The sequence below is a fragment of the Ptychodera flava genome, assembly GCF_041260155.1.
Source record: "Ptychodera flava strain L36383 chromosome 23 unlocalized genomic scaffold, AS_Pfla_20210202 Scaffold_23__1_contigs__length_28996876_pilon, whole genome shotgun sequence".
NCBI classification, from domain to species: Eukaryota; Metazoa; Hemichordata; class Enteropneusta; family Ptychoderidae; genus Ptychodera; species Ptychodera flava.
The window spans coordinates 28,750,171-28,774,337 of NW_027248277.1; the positions used below are offsets into that span (position 1 = coordinate 28,750,171).

The 24,167-nt window shown below is 36.2% G+C and overlaps 2 protein-coding genes and 1 long non-coding RNA gene across 3 annotated transcripts in view; 2 read left to right on the forward strand and 1 right to left on the reverse strand.

Annotated features, from left to right (window-relative positions):
• Window positions 1–8,910, forward strand: part of LOC139124300 (ankyrin repeat, PH and SEC7 domain containing protein secG-like) — a 61,798-nt gene extending 52,888 nt beyond the window's left edge. The window contains exons 12-13 of the mRNA XM_070690440.1: window positions 4,056–4,154; window positions 8,794–8,910. Coding sequence (XP_070546541.1) covers window positions 4,056–4,154; window positions 8,794–8,910 — 216 coding nt within the window. The remainder of the gene's footprint in view (window positions 1–4,055; window positions 4,155–8,793) is intronic.
• The window catches only part of LOC139123893 (ubiquitin-conjugating enzyme E2 Z-like), a 446,060-nt gene that overhangs the window by 325,559 nt on the left and 96,334 nt on the right, over window positions 1–24,167 (reverse strand). The window lies entirely within an intron of this gene.
• LOC139124214 (uncharacterized) lies at window positions 298–1,104 on the forward strand. The gene is made up of 2 exons (XR_011549889.1): window positions 298–559; window positions 916–1,104. It is a non-coding gene; the product is annotated as an uncharacterized lncRNA (long non-coding RNA).

Consider the following 24,167-nt stretch of genomic DNA (forward strand, 5'->3'; position numbering starts at 1 on the left):
AGGTCACAGTTCATCAAGTTCAGTTCGCGCATTGATATTGATTCTTTGTGCTGAAAGAATTGTTATTCTGTTTTAAGTCTTTCTATGATAAAAATAACATTTTTCATAAAACTTATAAATTAAATGCCATATATCTAGTATGAAATGTAGCGTGTAGGCGCAGATGTAGAGTCAATTTCAGCGTTTAAAAAATGGGACTACTTTATCAATCACGTAATGATTTATAGATTGCACTTCCATGAACGGTCACAAGGATCGATTGGCGCGAAGTTAAATATTATTGTAGTGTTACTGTCGGCCGGCTGCGTACTTGTGATCGGGGAATTATCTGGTGCACAACTTTGTGATCTTTCTATGGAACTATCAGCCAAATGATATCACAGTGCCGCAAAAATGTGTTTTAAGTACCGGGGACAAACATAGTTCTAAATTTGTGAACGCGAAATGCAGTAAAGATGCTGACATTTTCTTAGTAACGAACAGCACAGAGATCGAGGTCTACCTAGCAACCGGAATCCAGGAACCGTCCAGCGTCTGCAAGTCCTTGACCTTCACAAATGTAAGTCAATTCGTTCTGCAACATTTGTATCGCTATGTTTGACCAAGGATAAGTTTTCCTTTAGTAGGCCTATTGATTCATACTTTATTCACTTACATTACACACTGTGCTGATACGTATGGGAAATAGTTGCTGAGACTTTTGCAAATTGTTTGTCGCCGTGGTGTACGCGGGTGTGAATAATAATACAGCCGAGGTGTGCCTGTCCTTTTGATTTTAATTATTGCATTTGGTTTCTCTACTTGAATTTTTCAAATAGTTCTCATTTCGAACAATTATTGATTTCTTTCATCAAATTGTGATGTTACAAGTTTTGGTCGACTTACACTCTTCCCTGAACGATTCATATTTTTCAGAACTCTTTGCTGGTACTCTAAAGGGACAAGGAATTCAGGGAACAGAAAGCCAAAACGCAGCCTTTGACAATAATGTGAATGTCATATGAAACTTCTCGAGTCAAATGGACATCTCTTAAAGACATTTGTGTTGCATGAAATCAACATGGCATGATAAAATAAATCGTACCACTGACAAATTGAATTTAACATTTTGCTTCTCTGTTGTCTTTATAACAATAACTTTATTTGCATTCACCTCAGATTCTTGTGAAGCTAGTATTTCAGAACTTGATTGGATAAAACATGTGATGTCTGTGCTTCCTACAGTCTGCCTTAAGATTTGTCAGCTATTCATGCTCAATCATATTATTGGCCATGTCTGCACAACTGATTTTACAACTTCTGTGTACATATTTGAACCCTGAGTTTGTTATTGTTGAAGATTGTAAAAATGTTGAATCTTTTGGTACAATGCACAAATTTTGCTGTCACTTAAGTGTATTCTTTCTTCTGTTTTTCAGCATCTCTGTTCTACGTTAATAACTGCATATTTAGTTTTCTTGCTGTTACTGATGTATTTGTCCTTGTAAACTGATGAAGTGTTTATTCCAAAGCAGAGTGCTGAAGAGTAATATGCCAACTTTTGAAGGACATTTTGTGCATCTAGTTTGCAGGAAACTTTGCAGCAACATGCAAATTAAAAGTTTGCTGCAAATTTGCTGTAAGAGGTTTGCTGCATGTTTGCAGAAAGTTCATAAGAAACCAAATTTGACATTTGAAAAATGAAACGACCTTCATATTTGCAGCAAATAGTTTGCTGCTAATTTACTGCAAAGCTTCCAGCAAATTTGAAGCAACAGTTTGCAAGTCTTGAGGCCTAAAATATTGGTGAGGGTTCCCCTCCAAACTTCATATTATTGGATTTTGTCTGAATAACACTTCCCATTAATACGTTGTATCACATGGTATTTTAGCTTTTACCCATCCATCCATCCATCCTTTCATTAAACTTATGCTGTCTACCAAAAACATTGCTGAGGAATCATATTGTGAATGCCTTTTTTCATTTAATAATGAAGTGGTATGGAATCTGATAATTCAACTCCTGCAAAAATGGTAGAAGTAAACAATTTCTGCTTTATAATACCAAGGCTCTGTTGTATTCTGGAAGTCAAACAGTTGAACACTCAAAGTAAACACCTCTGTACAAGTAAACTCTGGAATATGATCTGTCTTTCTCAGTCCCCTGTACGCCTGCATGGTAGCAACTAACTAGTAATGTCACATTAGATACTAGTCAACGTAATGTCTGTATGTTTAGCTCTTGAAGAATTTACATTTTTACTCCATGGCCAGGGTGTGTGGTGTACCATTTTTAAAGTTGGTTGATTGAGAGTAACGTCTACAATACGGGTAAAAAAGACTTTAAATCATTTGTCTCTGAAATCAAGTTTTCAAATTCAACTGTTCAAGATGTGTACATGATGTATTTTGTGCTAAACCTGTGCTTTTGATGTGTACAGCATTATGAGGACATCTGTACATTTTGTGTGCATCACAGCTGTCAAAGATGGATACATTATGCATTCATTTTGTTCCAAATCTGTACTGCATAATGCATACATCAGAATGCCATCAATGTACTAATGATGCACATGCATCAACTGTAAATTTTTAACGGACCTATGCACATATCATGCACAGTTGATGCATTATTGATGTACCCGGTACACCAAATATGCATACATTATGCATTCATTTTGTTCCAAATCTGTACCACATAATAGGTGTGGATGTATACATCATGTATCTCTTGTGTTCCAAATCTAGACTACTTGATGTACACATCAGATGTGCACCAGGGTTTTGATGTACTTTTGATGTATACACCTTCCATTCACCATCACTCTCAGTTACCAATACACATAGAACTCCTCAAGACCCATATCTGTGTTGGAGATCATCAACTGTTTCCAAATTCTCCATTCCCACCTCAGTAGAATTTGGATCAACAACTGGGCCATATTCTTTACAATCCTTACCAGATTTTGGCAGCCCTAAAACGTAAGATATCTAGTAAAGTTTCAAGAAATCATGAATGCAATTTCCAAATTTTTCCACTATTCACAAAAAAACTTTTGAAATTTAAATAGCATTGGAAAGGGTTAAAGGAAGACAGAACCATAACTTTGAAGCAAATGATCCGCATAAGATACATTTCATTTCACAGATCAGTAGCCTCAGTGATCAGTTGCGTTAATGGTTTGTTAACTTTTGTTCAGAGTTTGTCTTCAAACAATGTAAAGGCAGTTACACAGCTATTTTTGATCAGATCACAAAACTAATCAACATGCTTCTGTATGACATAAGGAGTAATCCTTTTACCAAGTTTGAATAAATTCGCTCCAGGCATCTCTTACATATCTTCGTGAACGGAGGCACGCATGCATGCACGCACGCACAGACATGACCAAACCCATAAGTCCTCAGAACGGTGTCTGATGGGACTAAAAAGTAGGCACAGCTCTTAGGAGTGCTTTCTTAGAGTTCCACAAAAATGCTAAATAATATTTTGAAAATTGTAACATTTCCTATTGATGCTTCATTTTAACTTTTTTTTGATATTTTAGTAAAACAATTCGAATTATTTTTGTTCGGCTCTGATAATATATTCAGAAAGCAAAGTCCGTCTGATATTGATGATGAATAATGTTAATGGAAACGTTACAACAACCATGCCTGAACTTCATTTTTTCATCATTTAAATGAGCACAGATTATACACAACCAACTTATACAAACTGAGTTTTTGCTTTTAATATTAAACATACCGGTATACTGTCAGCTTCCCCCCCCCCCCTACCACCACTAAAGTAAAAACAACAATGGAATGGTGTTTTGAAAAGTTACACGTTTGCTACTAGCAAAGATTAACACCAGCGAAACTTAAGTAGTATGACCATAAATGAAAGCAACAGTATCTTTACAATGAATATCATTGATTGCACACGGGGATTGTGCATACTCAAGTAAGATTACAATTTATTAAGAGTTCGACAAGACTCCCATATAGTCATATGCTAGATATTTTACTTGTGAATTTTTTGTCCGTCAGGCCTACCAATAGTACCTTATTTATCCCTTTAATTCACTCTTCAGGATGATTTAACTCCACTGCACTATGCTGCCTCAAATGGCCATAAAGATGTTGCACAGATTCTAATTAGTGCTAAGGCAAACATAGAAGCTCTCACAAAGGTAAGTGTAACTCCTAAAGCAGAAAGTGATAATGTTGCACTTCCATTGTTTGCCAATCTGTACCAGTATACATGCCGACCTATAACACGTTTGTTTTTTAATAATTTGGATAACCTTACCAGTGTTTATGCTAGGATTTTTTTTGGGGTGGCCACATTCCATGGGTGTGGCAAATTTAGTCAGGAAATTTTGTCACAACCAAAGTTTATTAGCCACACAAATCAAATTGAAAATTGAATATAGAAAAGACATGACATAAAGATCCACACTTGGTAGTAACTTTATTACTTAAACCAAACAGTTGTGTAACTTGAACAAACCACTGCTTACGCTATAAAGTAGTTAATAGGAATTGTCAATGGTACACTCAGCAGGTAAGTACTTAAGTGTCATGCGCACATTGATTACAGGCATTTAATAACATATAAGTACAGTCCACGGTACATGCTACAGGTAAGTATTAGTTCATTGGCACATACCATCCTTACCAGATTTTGCACCACTGAAATGCTAGATATCTAGTAAAGTTTCAAGAAATCATGAATGCAATTTCCAAATTTTTCTACTATTCACAAAGGAACTTTTGAAATTTAAATAGCATTGGGGAAGTGTTAAAATAAAGACAGAACAATTACTTGAAGCAAACATTCCATATAAGATAGCTTAAATTTCACAGATAAGTAGCCTCCATGATCAGTTGTGTTTATGGTTTGTTAACTTTCTTTCAGAGTTTGTCTTCAAACAATATAAAGGCAGACACACAGTTAATTGATAGATATTTGTAGTTCTTATGGTACCACTCATGACATTGTTTTCAATACAAAGAAAACCGAATGCCTGTGTGTCATCTCTATCAAATCTAGAGTTGTACATTTTCCTAAAGTTTACATAAATGGTATACAAATCGCATTTGTAGAAACTAAGAAGTATTTGGGCTGTCTTCTAACGTCTCACTTTTTAGACGATGCAGATATTGATCGTCAAAAGAGATCATTCTATGTTTCAGCTAATATGCTTCTGAGGAAATTTTCGCTATGTTCTTTAAGGGTAAAATGTATGATTTTTAAAGCCTATTGTTACCAATTGTACGGATCTCACCTTTGGTTTAGATATTCCCTTGGGGCTATGATGAAACTGAGAGTTGCTTATAATAATGCTGCCCGTATTTTTCTGGGATACAGAAAGTTCAGTAGTGCAAGTTCCATGTTTGTTTCAAACGATCTGTATAATTTTGACAGTTTACTCAGAAAACAAATGTATGGCTTTATGGTACGAATATCTATATGTGATAATGTAATTATTCAGCAAGTGAATCAGTGCTTGAATTTCTCATCTGAATTACGCAAGTTTTGGATTGATTCTCTTTTCTAGTGAGATAAGGTTGGCTGTCAGCACCCTCACCGGTGCTTTATTCCAAGTGTCTTTAAGTTTATTCTTTCATTTCTGTAATAGTGTTTCTATGGACAATTGATGTCCGATTTAAAGAGAAATAAATAAATAAATAAATAAAATATTTATCAGATCACAAAACAAATCAACATGCGTCTGTATGACATAATGATTAATCCTTGTACCAAGTTTGAATGAAATCGCTCCAGGCATCTCTGAGATATACTCATGAACGGACACATGCACGCACACACGGACATGACCAAACCTATAAGTCCCCCCCCCCATGGTGTCACATGGGACTAAAATGTAGGCAGAGCTATGAGGAGTGCTTTCAAAGAGTTCCAAAAAGTGCCAAATAATATTTTCAAAAATGTAACTTTGCCTATTTATGCTAATTTGATATTTTAGTAAAATCTTTCGAATTATTTTTGTTTGGCTCTGATAATATTATTCAGAAAGCAAAGTCTCATCTAACATTGGTAATGAATAATGTTTGTGGAAAGATTACAATAACCATTTCTGAACTTCATTTTCTCATCATTCAAATGAGTACAGATTGTACACAACCATCGTATATAAACGGACTTTTTGCTAAGAAGATTAAACATACCGGTATACTGTCAGCTTCCCCCCCCCCAAAAAAAATAAGTTAAAAACAGCAATGGAATGTTTTTTTTGAAAAGTTACATGTTACTGGTACAGTGCAATACAAGCTAAACTAAAGTAATATGACCATATATTATTAAGAATATCTTTACTATGAATATCATTGATAGCACAAGGGGATAGTGCATACTCAAGTAACATTTCAATTTATTAATAGTTCAAAAAAAACCGTGGCACTTTGCTGCCACTTGATTTTCTAATTTACGTATTCCATTAGAAAATAGAAATTAGGCTATAATCAATTTTTAAACGTTTCTTCACGTTGATGAAGAGAATTTCGGGCCTTTTGAAAATGAACAAGTTTCAATGCTGGTGAAATTATGAGAAATTTGTAAAAAATCCTTGTGAGGATGGTACTTTGCGGCCTATCAGTATTTCATTTGTAAACGTCATCGTAAATGCTAGTTATCTTAGAAACATGACTATTTTCATTTATGTTAGGTAACTCTGTGCAGTGCGGTTTTCACCCTTCAAAACTGCAAGTGGGAATTGGCGACTGCAACCTAATTTCCAATATGCGTTTTTCCGCTTTCCTATTTCAGTTTGGGTGTGATCTATGCTAAGGAGAGGCGGAGCATGAGATGAGTTATTATGGCATCTAAATTGATACATGTTAGGTGTTGAAACGCAGCTATCTGTTGGCAGAATACCGTGCGTCACTATGCGGGTCATCCATCCTGCCACAGCGGGGTTGACCTTTTTATGACCGCATAGGGACAAACGCTACGCCGCCAACAGGTAGCTGTGTTTCCACAGCTAGATTTATGTCAAAGCATTCCCGTTAATATTACGACTTAGGCTAATCATAATTCAGTTCGCCGCCTATTTACGAATCAGCCTGTTCTTGTACGTTTTTGGCAGTATTCTGACAGAAATGAAAGGATTGACATAATTTAATTGTTCATTTTCTCCACCATTATAGCATTTATACCCATACAACATACTCCGGTGGCAAAATTAGATTGCATTCAGCCACAGGAAGTTGTCCTATCCAAAAATATCATGCCCGTGTAAGATAGTTAACACCGAGACTGTTAAGTTGTTCAACCTCAGTTCAACGTTCAACCATTGGTGTCTTGCCAACACACAGCTGTGATCATCTGCTGAGCGGTACTGATACAATAGCAGACTTAGAGTCAAAACAATGACACGACCACCAGATCCAAACACTCCATGCTTGCTGATATGCACGCATTCTCATGTTACCTTGTTAAATAAAACATAATTCTCTGACGAAGACGTCGCATTACAATTTAATTTACATGTAATATATGTATAGTGTCTCAGAGCGGTTGATTCCACAGGCTCTTGATTCAATGCAGGCAAACAGCCAGCCGTCACTGATACGATAGCATCGTTGAAGGCTGGCCTGCATTAGAGCCTCTGGCTCAGTGATTCGCTTATACCTCTGCATGGCAGGGATGTGTGTTACTGGCGTTATACGGCCGTATACGGCCTGTGGGTGGGAGGCTGTATAACGCTGGTAGCACACAGCTCTGCCATGCAGAGCCAATTCGCTTATAACTTTCACTTTTGACCATGCTCGCCACAGGCACCGCCATAGTTGACAGCACTTTTCAACTACGTTGGCGCCTGTGATGCTCACAGCGCGCACACCCACTGAGGTATGTAATTTGGTGTGGAACAGGTCTAGCCAAGGAAAGGAAAGTAGCAAAACGTTTAACCATGGAGCTAGAAACGGACAAGCTCCATGGTTTAACAAAACATTCAACGTGCAGAGTATGTCTCAAACTTTTGTGATTTGTTGGGTATCCCTCCGTACAAACGCTGTGAAAGTTGCTGCTCTGCTGATGACCATTCATCATGTTGCTACCTACTATTTGGTTGGAGGGAAAAGCACATTTGACAGCGACGAAAATTCAATTCAATTAAAAAACATTGACAAAGAAAAGTATAACTTTGTTGAAAATTTAAGTGATATGTCAATCGTCACCTCGTCACTGTTTGCTTCAATGTGATTGGCTGTTTTGAGGTTTCCATCATTTACGTCAGGAGGAATGCCAATAGACCACGCCTAAACTCAAATAGAGATAAGAATTTTGGATTGAATTAGCACATTTACTTGACAACGTGGCATATGGCCATGCGGACATCAATAAATTGAAATGTGATTGACAAAAGACTTTTGGAAACTTAAAAAGGAAAAAAAATAGTATTAGCGATTTCGAAAAAGAATTTTGAAAAAAGATAGGATTTTCAAATATCAAATGAAGCTTTCCAATCAAAATCTTGATTGGCCGCAATGTACCATCCTCACAAGGCTTTTTACTCATTTCTCACACTTTAACTTTCGGCAAAATCTAATAAGGTCCAAATGCGCTTCATGTGCTCGCCCAAAATATTTGAAATTTGATAATTACCCTTCGTTTATTTTTTAATTGAAAACCTAAATTAGAAAATTGAGTGGCCGCAAAGTGCCACGGATTCAAAAAGACTCCTACATGTATATAGTCATATTTTAGATAATCTGCTTATGAATTTTTTTTCTGTCAGACCTACCAATAGTGCCAGTGATCTTTGCAAAGGGTATATATATTACTATCTTTAATTCACTCTTCAGAATGGTTTTACTCCACTACAATATGCTGCCTCAAATGGTCACAAAGATGTTGCAGAGATTCTCATTAATGCTAAGGCAAACATAGAGGCTCTCTCAAAGGTAAGTGTAACTCCTTAAGCAGAAAGTGATAATGGTGCACTTCCATTGATTGCCAATTTGTACTGGTATATATGCCAACCCATAACACGTTTGTTTTTATCACAACTGGAAGTTGTGATATAGTGGTAGTTTCAACCAGTGAAAGATGTCGTCCATTTCCGTAAACGACAAAAAGTCAAAAAGCGCTGAACAGACTGCGTTGATATTTGGTACAGATATTCAGACTGGTTTCAAGGTTCCAATTCAGAAAAATGGAGCCAAACGGAGTGGCGGTTAGATAGTTTTGCGAAATTTCTAACCCCCCTTTTTAACTAATTGATTTTAGGGGTCTTTCATATATGTAGTTTTGGAATGTACACCAATCCTGCATTGTGGACTGTTTATGAGTTGTGGAACAGAAATGAGGGTTTGATGAATGTTAGAAATATGCAGGAGATTTTCATGAACTTTTGGTGATAAAATTGATAAAAAACAACATATTTAATGTTTTAGATTTCTCACTTTTGTTAAGACCCTTACATTTATTACCCGACTTGATGACATAACTAGCTGCTGGACCTGTTTACTGGCGCATTGATTTAAAGACAAAGATAGTTTTATTTTGTGATAAGAACGTGTGATTTCGTAAAACATAGTCTATTAGCCTGGAAATGTGATTGTTGCGAATATTGTTTACCCCACTGACAACAGTGTGGTTTGAAAATGGCCAGAATGGGCTATTACGGAACTTCTTTTTGTGTGTGCATGTGGATCAAAAACGTGTATGGTGTGAGCAATCCGTTCAGTGAGAGAACAAAGGACTCTTGGCTTTGATATCGAAATCAAGAACAGAAGACACTACCGTAGGTCAAGACAAAGGTATGGTATAAATTATCATTATTTATATTGGAAAGAAGCTTGGTGACATTTTGTTCGTGTATTGTGCGATAGAGAAGAGTGTGGGCATGATTGTTGTTATATATATGACGTCACGATTGGATGAGAGCGATAGGTGAGGTTGTGGTCCTGAATAGTTTTAAGTTTATTTGCATAAATCACAGAGGGACCGTGCGTAAATGTTGCGTTGAGTGTAACCATTCTCTCAAAGGGCTGTTTTCAGTGAAATGCTGCATGCTGAAGTCTCCTTCTGCAGGCCGCCTCATCAAAATGATATTGATACTATGCAAGAGAAACTTATCACTTTGAGTTGCGGCTTGATAGGGACCGTGGGTGACGTGTAGACAACGTATACACTTTAATTACAAATGGCAAAATATTGACGTCTTTGCATACTATATGTTTTTTCTTCTCATGAAATCATGTCACGATGCCTCCCCAACAGAAAACTATAGCTATAATAAAATGTTGTAAGGTGTTGAAACAATTTACCCTCCTTCCTACAAAGTTGCAATGTATTGAAACACTTTACTCTCCTTTCTACAAAGTTACAAATTCCCTGGTACGTGAAGCAAACATTGTTGCTGTTCGATACTGTGCTACAATACATCATGGACGTACTTAGCTCTGCATGGCAGGGCTGTGTGTTACACGGCCTCCCACCACATGTGGTGGGAGGCCGTGTAACGCCGGTAACACACGGCCCTGCCATGCAGAGCTAGGACGTACTAGTAACGACCATGGAATACACTGACTGAGGCTGGGCTTGGCTTTGCCTCTAGTCCCGCGTACCGGTCGTCCTTTTAGTCCAAGTTTTACCTACCTTGCTTTTATCAAAATTTGGCCTGCAATTAGTCAGTTTGATAGTAAAAACCATTATTTCAAAGGAAACTTTCACAAACAGAGTCATAATACAAGGAAAAAAGGAGAAAAACTTGAGGTTTTCTGAAAGTAGGGATTTTACATGAAATTGATAGACAGCTACAATAATAATAAATTATATATCAAAAGAAAGCTCTCTTCGAGACCAATTGATTGCATTTTGTTTGATGAAAATCGGTCAGTACATGCAGAGATATGTCCTGTTGAATTTGAAAAAAACTTCCTCCTATTTAGAAATTATGCCATGGTAGACACCTGTAGTCATCATAACCACCAGGTGACCCCATTTTGAACATTGTTTGAGGAAACTAGAATTGCAATTTCTTGTGCTTTTTGCAATAACTCAAGCATTTCTTATTGAAAATTGATGAAATTTTTTGTGGATATTGCTGACGAAATGTTCAATGGTTTTTGATTTTTATAAATGAAAAAGGTTATTTAGAATGCTGTTTACAAGGTCAACAAAAAAACAATACCTGTAAACAATCAAATGATACCTGTGACATTGATCACTGGATGCATTATGTATTGTGAACATCAACAGAAATATGATAATCATATTCCATCATATTTACTTTGCATATATGAAAACAGTTATTTAGATTTATATTTACAAGGTAAACAAATAAACAACAATACCTGTAAACAATCAAATGATACCTGTGACATTTTAGAACTTGATTTAAATTTAACAAAATATTTTTTTAGATTGTTTTTAATTTGAACTTCGAATTTTTTTAAATTTTTTTGTGTGATTACAACTTTATTAAATGAATATGAAATATGTCTGATTAATGTAGATTTTAAGTTAAAACAAAGAACTTTTCCAAAAAGTCAAAAAACTTCGTTCTCAACCCTTTGTCAATGCCGTAAAACAGCAACACGCATTTATAGAATGAAGAACTGCATTACTGGATGCAAAGTTTAGCTGCCCCGGAAATAACATAGACCCTCGAACATGTCGAAGTCAGCGGTCCGAAATACAAACCAGTATAAATACAACTTTTTCAAAGTCCGGGACACCATCAATGAGGAAAGAACAAATTAATAATCTATGGCCTTGTTCTTCAGAGAGAACCAAAATAGTCCCCTTCTCGGGAACTAAAGATAGAAACTAAAATTTCAGTATAGTATCGGCAAAGTGTGATGTTCGTCCGTATGCCTACACTGCAGTGCAGTGCTGGCTTGACAACTTCTCAGTGTCTCTATCGAAAAATATCACCCGGAAGTCAAACTACTTCAAACAAGATAACGTTTGAAAGGGTAAAGTATATTTCTCTAGATCCTTGCGTTAGATAAGAAATCAGACAAATCAAGCTGCAAAATCATGAACGTCGGAACTCAGCTTAGACCTCCTGACACAGAACATGCGGCGAAGCGCCGATTACTTGTATGTGATTCCTGGGAGTGCCCGGATGTAAAGTTGGGGTGAAACCATACTCGCTAAAAAGGGCCTTAAGCATCATTTTTAGCTCCCATAGCCATATGTATATATGGCAATGGAAGCTATTCTTATAGGCTAGGGAAATGTCTGTATGTATGTATGTCTGTATGTCTGTATGTCTGTATGTCTGTATGTCTGTCCGTCAACATCAAAAACTCCAAAACCGCTGTACATTTCATCTTGATATTTGGTGTGTACATGGATGATGGGCTGTAGATGAGATTTTGTTCAAATGAAGTTGTCATTGCCAAAAATATGCAAATTAAGTGAAAAAATGTAAAAACAGTCAAAATTGAAAAAACTCAATAACCACTGAGCAGATTACATGAAAAATTAGCATGTAAGTACTTTGGGCTGACATGAAATGATTGTGCACATCTTGGGTCAGTATCTTGGACTTGCTATTTTTCATGAATTTTTTTGTAATTTTCTCCCATTTTTGGTCAAAAAATCTCCTGCTCTGAAACCACAAGTCCGATTGATTTGAAACTTGGTATGGAAGTGCATAGGAGTGACCTTTCCCAAATTTGGGCAAATCGTGGTGAAATTTGCATATCTTTAGTTTACACGTCCATAGACTCCCATGTATAAGGCAGATCTCCATAGACTCCCATGTATAAGGCCACGAAAAATAAAAATTTAGTTTCTCAACGTATTCATATTGCAAAAAGGATGCAGTGACACAATTTTTAGTCCCCACGGATGAAGTCCAGTGAGCTTATATATTGGGTCATGTCCGTCTGTTCGTCCATCCGTGAGTCCATCCGTTCACGCAGATATCTCGGATATTTTGACAAAATGTCATGTGACCTTGATGACCTTTGATCTCAAATATACGTATTTGTCCATAACTCAGTAACCACAAGTGCTACCACCCTTCATATATGGTATGATGGGACAGCTTGTGACGCCACATATTGTACCTCATTAATTGTGCACATATCTAATTTTGAGCGAGCCAATAGAGCTAGAGGTTTGATTTTTGGTATATAGGGATAACTTAGCAAAACAATTTTTTTGACGAAATGTCACGTGACCTTGGTGACCTTTGACCTCAAATATACATATTTGTCCATAAATCAGTAACCACAAGTGCTACAGCCTTCATGTATGGTATGATGGGACACCTTATGACGCCACATATTGTACCTCATTAATTATGCGCATATCTAATTTTGAGCGAGCCAATAGAGCTAGAGGTCTGATTTTTGGTATATAGGGATAACTTAGCAAAACAATTTTTTTGACAAAATGTCACGTGACCTCGGTGACCTTTGACCTCGAATATACATATTTGTCCATAACTCAGTAACCACAAGTGCTACAGCCTTCTCGTGTATGGTATGATGGGACACCTTATGATGCCACATATTGTACCTCATTAATTATGCGCATTTCTAATTTTGAGCGAGCCAATAGAGCTAGAGGTCTGATTTTTGGTATATAGGGATAACTTAGCAATACAATTTTTTTGACAAAATGTCACGTGACCTCGGTGACCTTTGACCTCAAATATACATATTTGTCCATAACTCAGTAACCACAAGTGCTACAGCCTTCATGTATGGTATGATGGGACACCTTATGACGCCACATATTGTACCTCATTAATTATGTGCATATCTAATTTTGAGCGAGCCAATAGAGCTAGAGGTCTGATTTTTGGTATATAGGGATAACTTAGCAATACAATTTTTTTGACAAAATGTCACGTGACCTCGGTGACCTTTGACCTCAAATATACATATTTGTCCATAACTCAGTAACCACAAGTGCTACAGCCTTCATGTATGGTATGATGGGACACCTTATGACGCCACATATTGTACCTCATTAATTATGCACATATCTAATTTTGAGCGAGCCAATAGAGCTAGAGGTCTGATTTTTGGTATATAGGGATAACCTAGCAAAACAATTTTTTTGACAAAATGTCACGTGACTTCGGTGACCTTTGACCTCAAATATACATATTTTTCCATAACTCGGTACCACAAGTGCTACACCCTTCATGTTTGGTATGATTGGACACCTTATGACGCCACATACTGAACCTCAATAATTATGGCGCATATCTCATTCTGAGCGAGCCAATAGAGCTGGATGTCTGATTTTTGGTATATAGGGATAACTATAGGAGAGAAATTTTTTGACCAAATGCCATGTGACCTCGATGACCTTTTACCTAAAATATATGTTTATGTCAATAAATAAGTAACCACAAGTGCTATGTCCTTTGTATTTAGTAGGATGGGAGACCTTATGACAACACACGCTTTACCTCATTAATTATGTACACATCTAATTCTGGGCAAGCGAATAGAGCTAGAGATCTGATTTTTTGGCATATAGGGATTAATTAGCAATATAATTTTTTTTTCCAAAATGTCATGTGACCTCGATGACCTTTGACCTTGATTATACATATATATGCATATTTCAGTAACCACAAGTTCTATACCCTCCAATTTTGATAGGATATTAGACCTTAAGATGTCACATCTTGTACCTCATTTATAATGCGCATATGTATTTCTTGGCTGGCCAATACTGCTAGAGGTCTGATCTTTTTTTCCCGATTTAGAACCATAACTTAGACATGCCTCACGTGTTTCAAATTGGGAACAACAACATAGACTTATGTGCCCATAGATCTCAACATATACACCCCAGTGATACTTCTTAATGACCACATTTTCCTGCCCAATCAAGACTAATACTCCTATTACAAGTGGGGACTATGTCATTGTAAATGACTTGTTGAGTTAATGGTTGTATCACAGTATTCGATGTATCTAATTCTGTATTTTTTCCATTTTATATTCTGAATAATTACATTAAACATATTTCACTGTCTCCAGTACATTTCATTTAAGTATTTTCACTTCATGCACTTTATCCCTTTCACACATGTTCAAATATCTGACCAGAGAACAAACACTAAATAGTCCAGGATGGGAGCTACAGTGTCATTGACGCTATTTTTCGCATCGTCAGACTCGTAATTATTGCAGAATTACAATTAACATTTATCATAAAATTAATTTTGGGGCCGAACATTTAAGGAAATCAAGATTTTCTTTCAAAAAAACACAAACGAAACACAAAGTTTGATCACAGATTGAGTTTTTCTCGGCCGATTTTAACGTTTGCCCCCTCAAAATGAAGCCCATGATCTCTACTTTTGTACCAACCCCCAAAATAGTGATGCGATCAGAATAAGTCATGCGGAGCGCTATCAAAGAGGTATATGTTCGATCTCCTTCGCGGGACATTCGAGGTCACGGCACAACGCTCATAATGGACGCCAAAATCGCTGGTACGCGTGAGTTTGTAGTCGTGCTGCTTTGCCATTTATCGTAGTACAAAAGTGAAAATTTCCCAAAATGAAGTTAAAATAATAATCTTCAACACTACAGTTTCATTTTCTCTGATTATTTGGTCTATTTAAGATTAACACAAAAGTTCGGACTAGACCTGCATCGAACGCGTACGTTCAACACAAATGTCACGTGACCTAAAATCCCTACTGAAAGGTCAAATCTGGGTCATCTTATGTGACCCCTTAAGTACACAATTATGGTTCAAAAGAAACCACCTAGGGAGGTCCAATAGGTACAATCTTATGGTAATAGGTATAATTTCTTGGTGCTTTCCAACTAAATGGCATTTAGCTTGACTGACAGTTTTAAATTAAATTTTATTAGCTCACATTTGGTTATACCAATGTGAGTTTATCGTATAGGCTGAAGTCGATGGCGTCTGTATGTATGTGTGTATGTATGTATGTATGTATGTATGTATGTATGTATGTACGTACAGTATGTCCGTCAACATCAAAAACACGCAAACCGCTGCACGTTTCAGCTTGGTATTTGGTGTGTGGATGCATCCTGGGCTATAGATGGGATTTTGTTCAAATGAAGTCTGCATTGCCAAAATTATGCAAATGAGCTTACAAAATGTGAAAATGGTTAAGAATTAATAACTCAAGAACCGCTTTTTTGATTGCTTTGAAAATTTGTGTGCAAGTACCTTAGGTAAATCTTATACACTTTTATGAATATTGTGAAGATATCCTTAATTTTGTATTTTTGCTGAATTTTTTGTGATTTTTCTCATTTTCAGTAAAAATTCTTCTTCTCTGAAACCGCCAGCCCAATCGCTCTCAAATTTTGGTTGACTCTTTGCAAGGGTGTTACTCTTCTAATTTGTTGAAATTATGACAAAATTGGGAAAATTACTATTTTGGAGCAATTTTGTCATTTTTGGTCAAAAAATCCTAAACAGTATTTCCTTTTTAAAACCCCTGGACAGACAGCTTTCATATTTGGTACACAGACGTACAGAGATGACAATAGTTCGATATGAGGAAATTGTCCTGAAACATTGAAAATTTGTATTTTTACGACAATATTGTCATTTTTGGTCAAGAAAACTTTATCTCAAATTACTTGTTTGATAGCTTTGTAATTTGGTATAAAGTCCCATGTTTGATAGCTTTGTAATTTGGTATAGAGTCCCGAAAGATGTTATGAGATAAATTTTCTGCTCAAAGTGTTGGGAAACCCCCAAATTTGTATATTTTAGGTAATTTTCTCAGTTTTTGACCTTAAATGACCTACACCAACCCAGGATATGTTGTGTGACAATTTTGAAGGTGTGAACATAATTTTGTCATATTTGGTATCAATTTGTAGGAAACTTTGATCCGAAAAACAAAGCTGAGGTAATTTTTTTCATTTTGGACCAATTTTTGCAACTTTTTTAAATAAGACATACAAGAACTGATGAGAAATTTGGGTCCAGGATAATTCCAGATGTTGTAATCACCGCCCACAGTAGAGACATTTCACTATCTGTAACTAACTTAAGTGCTGTTTACATTAGAATGATAACACTCATGGCATTAATTAAAAAGTTTTGTTAATGTACTTCCTGTCATTTGGTCTTATGTAATACCAAGGGATGGAACATTTGATATTCAGGAGGGGGTAGGGTCTAGAAGATTGATGATGTAGCATTACTTTTTAACAGATCCTTGTGCATTTTTTGCCCACTCCCACCTTTTCTTTTAATCAAGCCTTCTCTGTTTTTTTGTTGTTGACATTTGCTTGTATATTTAGGATCTTCTTCTCCCATTGCTATAGAAGTTGATATGCATGTTCCTAAAGATGACCTCCAGTACATGTACCTAAGTTGGAGACCTTATTTGCTTTTGTCATTCTTGTTTTTCCTGGTTTAAATATTTCTCAAATGGACCAATTCAAACCGAATGTGAGCACATAGTGTCCTTGACGGTATTTTTAACAGTTATGGCAAAGGGAAATTGTCACAGTAGTTGCAGTAAGCATATCCATTTCAAATGTTTTTTTAGAGCTGCAATTTTGCATGGTTACTTAACATCAAAGCAACAATTCAAAAGTAAAACAATTAAAATTATCCATTTGGACTATTTCAAACTGCTTTTTGCAAGAAATGATGTGATTCTGAATGATTTTAATATTTCAGCAGATTCCTCCATTTTAATGATGTAATAGTGAACATCACCAGACATTTCTTGATCATATCAAAATATCAAATGAAAATGTTCCTGGGCTACAATGTTATCATTATCATTAAAACTATTATTACTCTTAAAAACATTTGAATTGAACAATATCATTGTGTCTTGTTTTAAAGGATTTTGGCCTAACCCTTTTTGTCTCAAGAAAAATACTTATGCTGAAGATGTTATTGAGCCTGCTTGATCACAACTATGAAACAACACCACAATACTTGTATCTACCAGTACACTGCCACTATGCTACCGAATGCTTTCTTCTGCAAGGAAAATTTGTATTTGTGTGGCTAACAAAATTTGACTTCATGACTTAAAGACTGCATAAATGTGGCACATAATTTGAGGAGCTTGTAGTGTATATGTATGATAAGTTGTCATACTGTGAACACTGACTGAATGCTGCAGAAGTATTCTGTATCTGTGGTAATATATTCATACTGCTACCAGTAATAATTCATATTGCTACCAGATTTTTAGAAGTGCCACCTAATTATTTTTGTGGCAAAATTTCCACCAGAAATGAAAATATTTCTATCCCTTTAATGTCATAAAAACACAGATAATTAATGTAATAAAAACTAAACAAATATTTCTAAAAACTATGTAAAAACTATCATGAACATCATACAAAACATTGTGATCCGTAAAATTAGGAACTCCTGAATGCCGAGAAAGCTGTTGCTACACTTGAGATCATAAAGTGTTTGAAAAATTTTGAATTTGAAAGGAATATTCATCATTGTGGTTTAACTTTTCATTTGATAAGTGTAAATGTCAAGCACTTTAATGGTCATGTTTTGCTGATATATATTTCTTTAGATGTTTTTTCATAATTTTTCACTGTTTTGTACATTTATAGATGTAATGTCTATTTAATGATTACAAGTATAATTGTACACTTTCATTGTTGAATGCTTATTGATTATTATAAACTGAATAATTTTTTTCTTGTCTCTCTACAGGATAGTGCTCAAGCTACAAAGTTTGCTACATCAAAAGACCATGAATGGACCTTGTGCAATGAAACCAATGAAAATACAAGTAACATTGTGGCTCAACATATTACTCATGATATGACAAATAAAAGTACAGTCAAGAAAAGCAAACATAGTAACCTGTATCATGTAAATCAAAGTAACCTATGTCATAATTTAAATGTAACCAAAGAAAGTACACTTGAAAGTGACACCTGTAACAACCAACAAAGTAATAGTACCAACAAACATGTAACTGATGTAACCAACAAGGGTGAACAAAGTAACTTGTACCATGTTAACCAACAAAGTAATTTGTGTCCAGATAAAAATGGAGACAATAGAAGTACATATGTTAGCAGTATTAAATAATAATAACAGCAAAGTGTAGTTGATAGCAGCAACAAACATTTTAAACTATATTAAATTCTGGTACGTGGTAGTACACATCAAGGAAGTACACGATTTAGTATTGGATCCAGAGGCAAACAGTGCACATGCAATGCATTAATTTCCCTTTGTATGTCATTACAGAGGCACCTTATGACAAGAGCAGATTTAGATAAAATTCTGCACCCGGGAGATGAACTATATATTTCCATCATTACAGATTTAAAACTGAATGATAAATTTGTTAATGACCTGCTCATGTTCGATGACCTACCACACACTGTCTTCATAAATCCATGGCATTATGGCATCAAAAGGGGTCAAATATATACCTTTGTGATCAGTCACCTCGCAAAAGCTATTTTTGCCATTTATAACTCACACAAGTTTTTACAAAACCAATAAATAATACAGTAACTTCGGTTTTAGGGCTTCATCAACTCCATGTAATTTGAATCATGGCAAAAAGCTCCAGGCTTGGAGCTTCCATCACATAATATGGAAGAGCCATCTTCCGATTGGTATGGCATTGTCCACTCACCTATGATCAACCAGGCTGTGGATATTTACATAAATATTGTTGAGACTGAGTATCCTTTGCAAACAATGAATCACTTATGATGAACTGTCCACTGTCAGATTCTGTGCTGCTGTTTACTACTAACAAGTGAGAAATTTGACAGTGGACAATTATTTATAGGGGATTCATCGTTTATGCAAGGATACTCAGTATCAACAATAGTTATGTAAATACGCACAGCCTGGTTTGAGCCTGGGTGACTGGACAATGCCATACACACCAGAAGATGGTCCTTTCCATATCATATGTTGCAAAGCTCCCAAGCTTGAAGCTTTTTTCCATGCTTCAAATTACATGGACTTGATGAAGCCCTAAAATGAAACTTCCTGAACATATGTAAAATCATCCTTGGTGAACTTCCCCTTTCAATGTATCTACTGTTTGTAACTTTATCATCATTTGCATATCCTTACATTTGCCGCAAGTTTGCTTAGCGTGATGACTTTAGCCGCTTAGATTACTTAACCCTTGGATTACTCTACAGTTTTTATAATCATTTTCCATTACAATCAGGGTACATTTACATTTTGTTAGTATTTTATTAGCTTCGATATTTACTTTACACTTACTACCATTACAGTATATTTTATTTACTCATTACATTTCTACCATCAACAACCATTTACAATATATTGCCTGCTTGATTGTTCAGTATTTATATATTGAATAAAATTTGTTTACAGTTAAAATCCATACTTGTCCCGTGTCACTTTTCCCCAGCTTTCCGCTACAAATACCAGGTGGCTATTCTTTAACATTTGAAGTGCAGGCACAATCAACAACCTCTCCTCTATGTCAGTATGTAGAGCTAACCCATTCAAACTCCCATATGACCAAGAGTATATGCGCCTGTGAAAACTCTTCTTATAGGTTTGAGATTGCCTGTCTTTGAGTTTGTCTCTATGTATATGATATGATTGTGCGGGTGTGTGTGCTGCAAAAACTCCACAGCCGCAGCACCTACCCATTTAGTATTTAATGTACAGGTGCACCCAGAGATAGAGTAGTTTTACAATGTGCCAGTTGTGATCAAGTGCCATTGGCGCTATTTTTTAATAATTTGGATAACCTTACCAGTGTTCATGCTAATATTTTTCTTTAGTGGCCACACTCCATGAGTGAGTCGAATTTAGTCCAGAAATTTTAGCCACAACCAAAGTTTATTAGCCACACAAATCAAATTGAAAATTGAATATAGGAAAGACATGACATAAAGAGTCACACTTGGTAGCAACTTTATTACTTAAACCAAACAGTTGTGTATCTTGAAGAAACCACTGCTTACACTATAAAGTAATTAATAGAAATTGTCAATGGTACACTCAGCAGGTAAGTACTAGTGTCATGCGCACATTGAGTTCAGACATTTAAACATATCAGTACTGTCCATGGTACACGCCACAGGTAAGCATTAGTTCATTGGCACATGCAGTTTATAGTCTCACGATAAATCAGAGTCAACTTTTGTTTCTTTCAAAGTTTGTTGCAGAACACTGAGGCCTTGCTGAAACAAATCAATGTCAGATTGCATTGTGTTAACAATTTCCTTTTGCTGATTTTTAGGCAGTCTGCTCAGATTTTGTCTCACTTTTTTGTGGAGTCCATATGGCAAATGACTCTTGGAAACTGAAATCAGAAATAGGTGGTCCCTCTCTTTTTCTTTTCTACAGTCCGCTAACAGATGATGTTCTCAGAAAGTTTCTTTAGCTTTTTTTAACTAAATTGTATTGTGAGAACCCTTACCAAAATTATAAATGAATACATTATGTATACATCAAAGGGTGGCGATGTATGCATTAATCAAAAGATGCACATATGATGTATACATTAAAGGTAAATCTTTTTTTGGAAGCTAAAAATATTTATCAACCACATGGTTTCTATATGAATGCACATATGATGTATACATGGACAGTGCATCACAGAATCATTATCCCGACTTCCAGTTTTCTTTTCAAAAATGCATCTATGATGTTTTGTCAAAGCACAGATTGACTCCTTTTCTTGCCAAAATGGTAAAGTTAAAAACATTTCAAACAATGCATGCATCAAAGTACATCACAGGACCAATGCTGTCATACAGAGGTGCATAATATATGATGTAAATACATCAAAAGTGCATCACTTAGCAAGTGTTACAGTCAAAATTTTGACTGTAACATTTGTCAATTGATGCACTTTTGATGTATTTAGGATCACACATGGGCACACTTTTGAATCAAATACATACAATCATAAAAAACACAACAATCTATTTGATCTATTTACATGAAAGGAATGGTTTTATTCACACATCTATTCCATACATTCATTAGGTTTTTCACATAAGGTATTTCGCCATTGGCATTGCACTAAATATAAATAGTATTGCTCTTGCTGCTTCAGAATGGCATGGGCAGCTTCAATATCAGCTGTTGAATGGGATAGCACTCAGCAACATTGATATTGATGCAGAGAGTGCATCTTGTGACAACACAAGAGCAATTGCCTTCGATGATCTGGTTTAATAAATCAAGGTTGGATCGACACCTGAATTTTTAGGAAAACAAATTTTAAAACGAAGGATTTGTCTGTCTTTTGATTGCAAGTTTCTGCGAATGCCAAAGTGAATGCATTTTAGACGCAATTAATGTACGTCTGCCGACCTTTGAGGTATAGGGAAAGACGTCTGAATTCCCATTAAAAAGCGGGCAACAAGAACGGGTCGCAGACATTTGTTACTGCGATCAATTCGTACCTTTAAAATGTCGAGAGACGAGAACGTCTGATTGTAGAAACAGACAAGTAAATGTTCTTGCATTCAATGTTTGGCCCCGCTATTGCCTTCAAGCTGTAGGCGAACTTCTGCAAACATAATGTCTGTGTCCCGTCGATGTTGCTGACAAAATCTCGCCTTCTTTGACTTGGATTTAAGTGAAGGATTTTGTCCATGCTTTCAGTGGCAGAACTGTATTGCCGACCTCTTATTTGAGGTTTACGATTACTCCATTCTGAGCCGCCGTACAAAAATCCCCTACGTTACTTCACCAACATTCAACACGTCTGCAGCCCAGCTGTTAGCAGCCGGTTACTCTGAGGTCACAGACTCACAGTTCATCAAGTTCAGTTCGCGCACTGATATTGATTTTTCGTGCTGAAAGAATTCCTATTCTGTTTTAAGTCTTTCTATGATAAAAATAACATTTTTCATAAAACTTATAAATTAAATGCCATATCTAGTATGAAATGTAGCGTGTAGGCACAGATGTAGAGTCAATTTCAGCGTTTAAAAAATGGGACTACTTTATCAATCACGTAATGATTTATAGATTGCACTTCCATGAACGGTCATAAGGCTCGATTGGCGCGAAGTTAGATATTATTGTAGTGTTACTGTCGGCCGGCTGCGTACTTGTGATCGGGGAATTATCTGGTGCACAACTTTGTGATCTTTCTATGGAACTATCAGCCAAATGATATCACAGTGCCGCAAAAATGTGTTTTAAGTACCGGGGACAAACATAGTTCTAAATTTGTGAACGCGAAATGCAGTAAAGATGCCGACATTTTCTTAGTAACGACAGCACAGAGAGAGATGCTGTGCTACCTAGTAGCCGGCATCCAGGAACCATCCAGCGTCTGCAAGTCCTTGACCTTCACAAATGTAAGTCAATTCGTCTGCACATTTGTAGCGCTATGTTTGACCAAGGATTAGTTTTCCTTTAGTAGGCCTATTGATTCATACTTTATTCACTTAAATTACACACTCTGCTGATACGTATGGGAAATAATTGCTGAGACTTTTGCAAATTGTTTGTCGCCGTGGTGTACGCGGGTGTGAATAATAATACAGCCGAGGTGTGCCTGTCCTTTTGATTTTAGTCCCCACGGACACCGTCCGGGGGGACTTATAGGTTTGGTCAAAGCATATCCGGAAAAAACAACTTAGAAAGTAATGACCTTTTATTGATGTGCATGACCACTGTTGATGTAGCAGGTGCGAATGAAATTAGTTTTGCTAAATTTGTGAAATAGTTTGGTAATAGATGTGACTACCCGGTATATGTCACTGGAGAAGGTATGAAAAAGTCAAAATGAAATGGAAACTTGGCAGCCATATTACATTTTATAGCAAGAAATAAGAAATTCATATGTATGTGTTGTCCATGTGCAAAGTTTTAATTCAATAGCTCCAGGCATGTGTGAGTGTTGGCTTTGGACTTGGAAAAATCAGAACATGGCTGCCTGCCAAAAATATTGGTCCAGGATCTTACTGAAAATGTTGGATATGCATACTACCTATCTGATTGATATACATCTATGGCAGGTGCCACATATGGGGCAAGATGCGCTTACTACATGTATTTTCGAAACACCTGACATCACTTCTTGGTCTTTTGGCTGGAGGTCCATATATCTTTCTTTCATGAATTTGACTTTTTTGTGTACCGTCTATTTACTGTCTGTCCTGTGCTGTTTTGTGTCTATGTCTACAACTATTGTCCTACTAACTCTGACCTAGTGTTATTGGATTATGGATTGATATGATTGCAATTATGCAAGTCATTGTTAGTTGTCCTTGTGCCA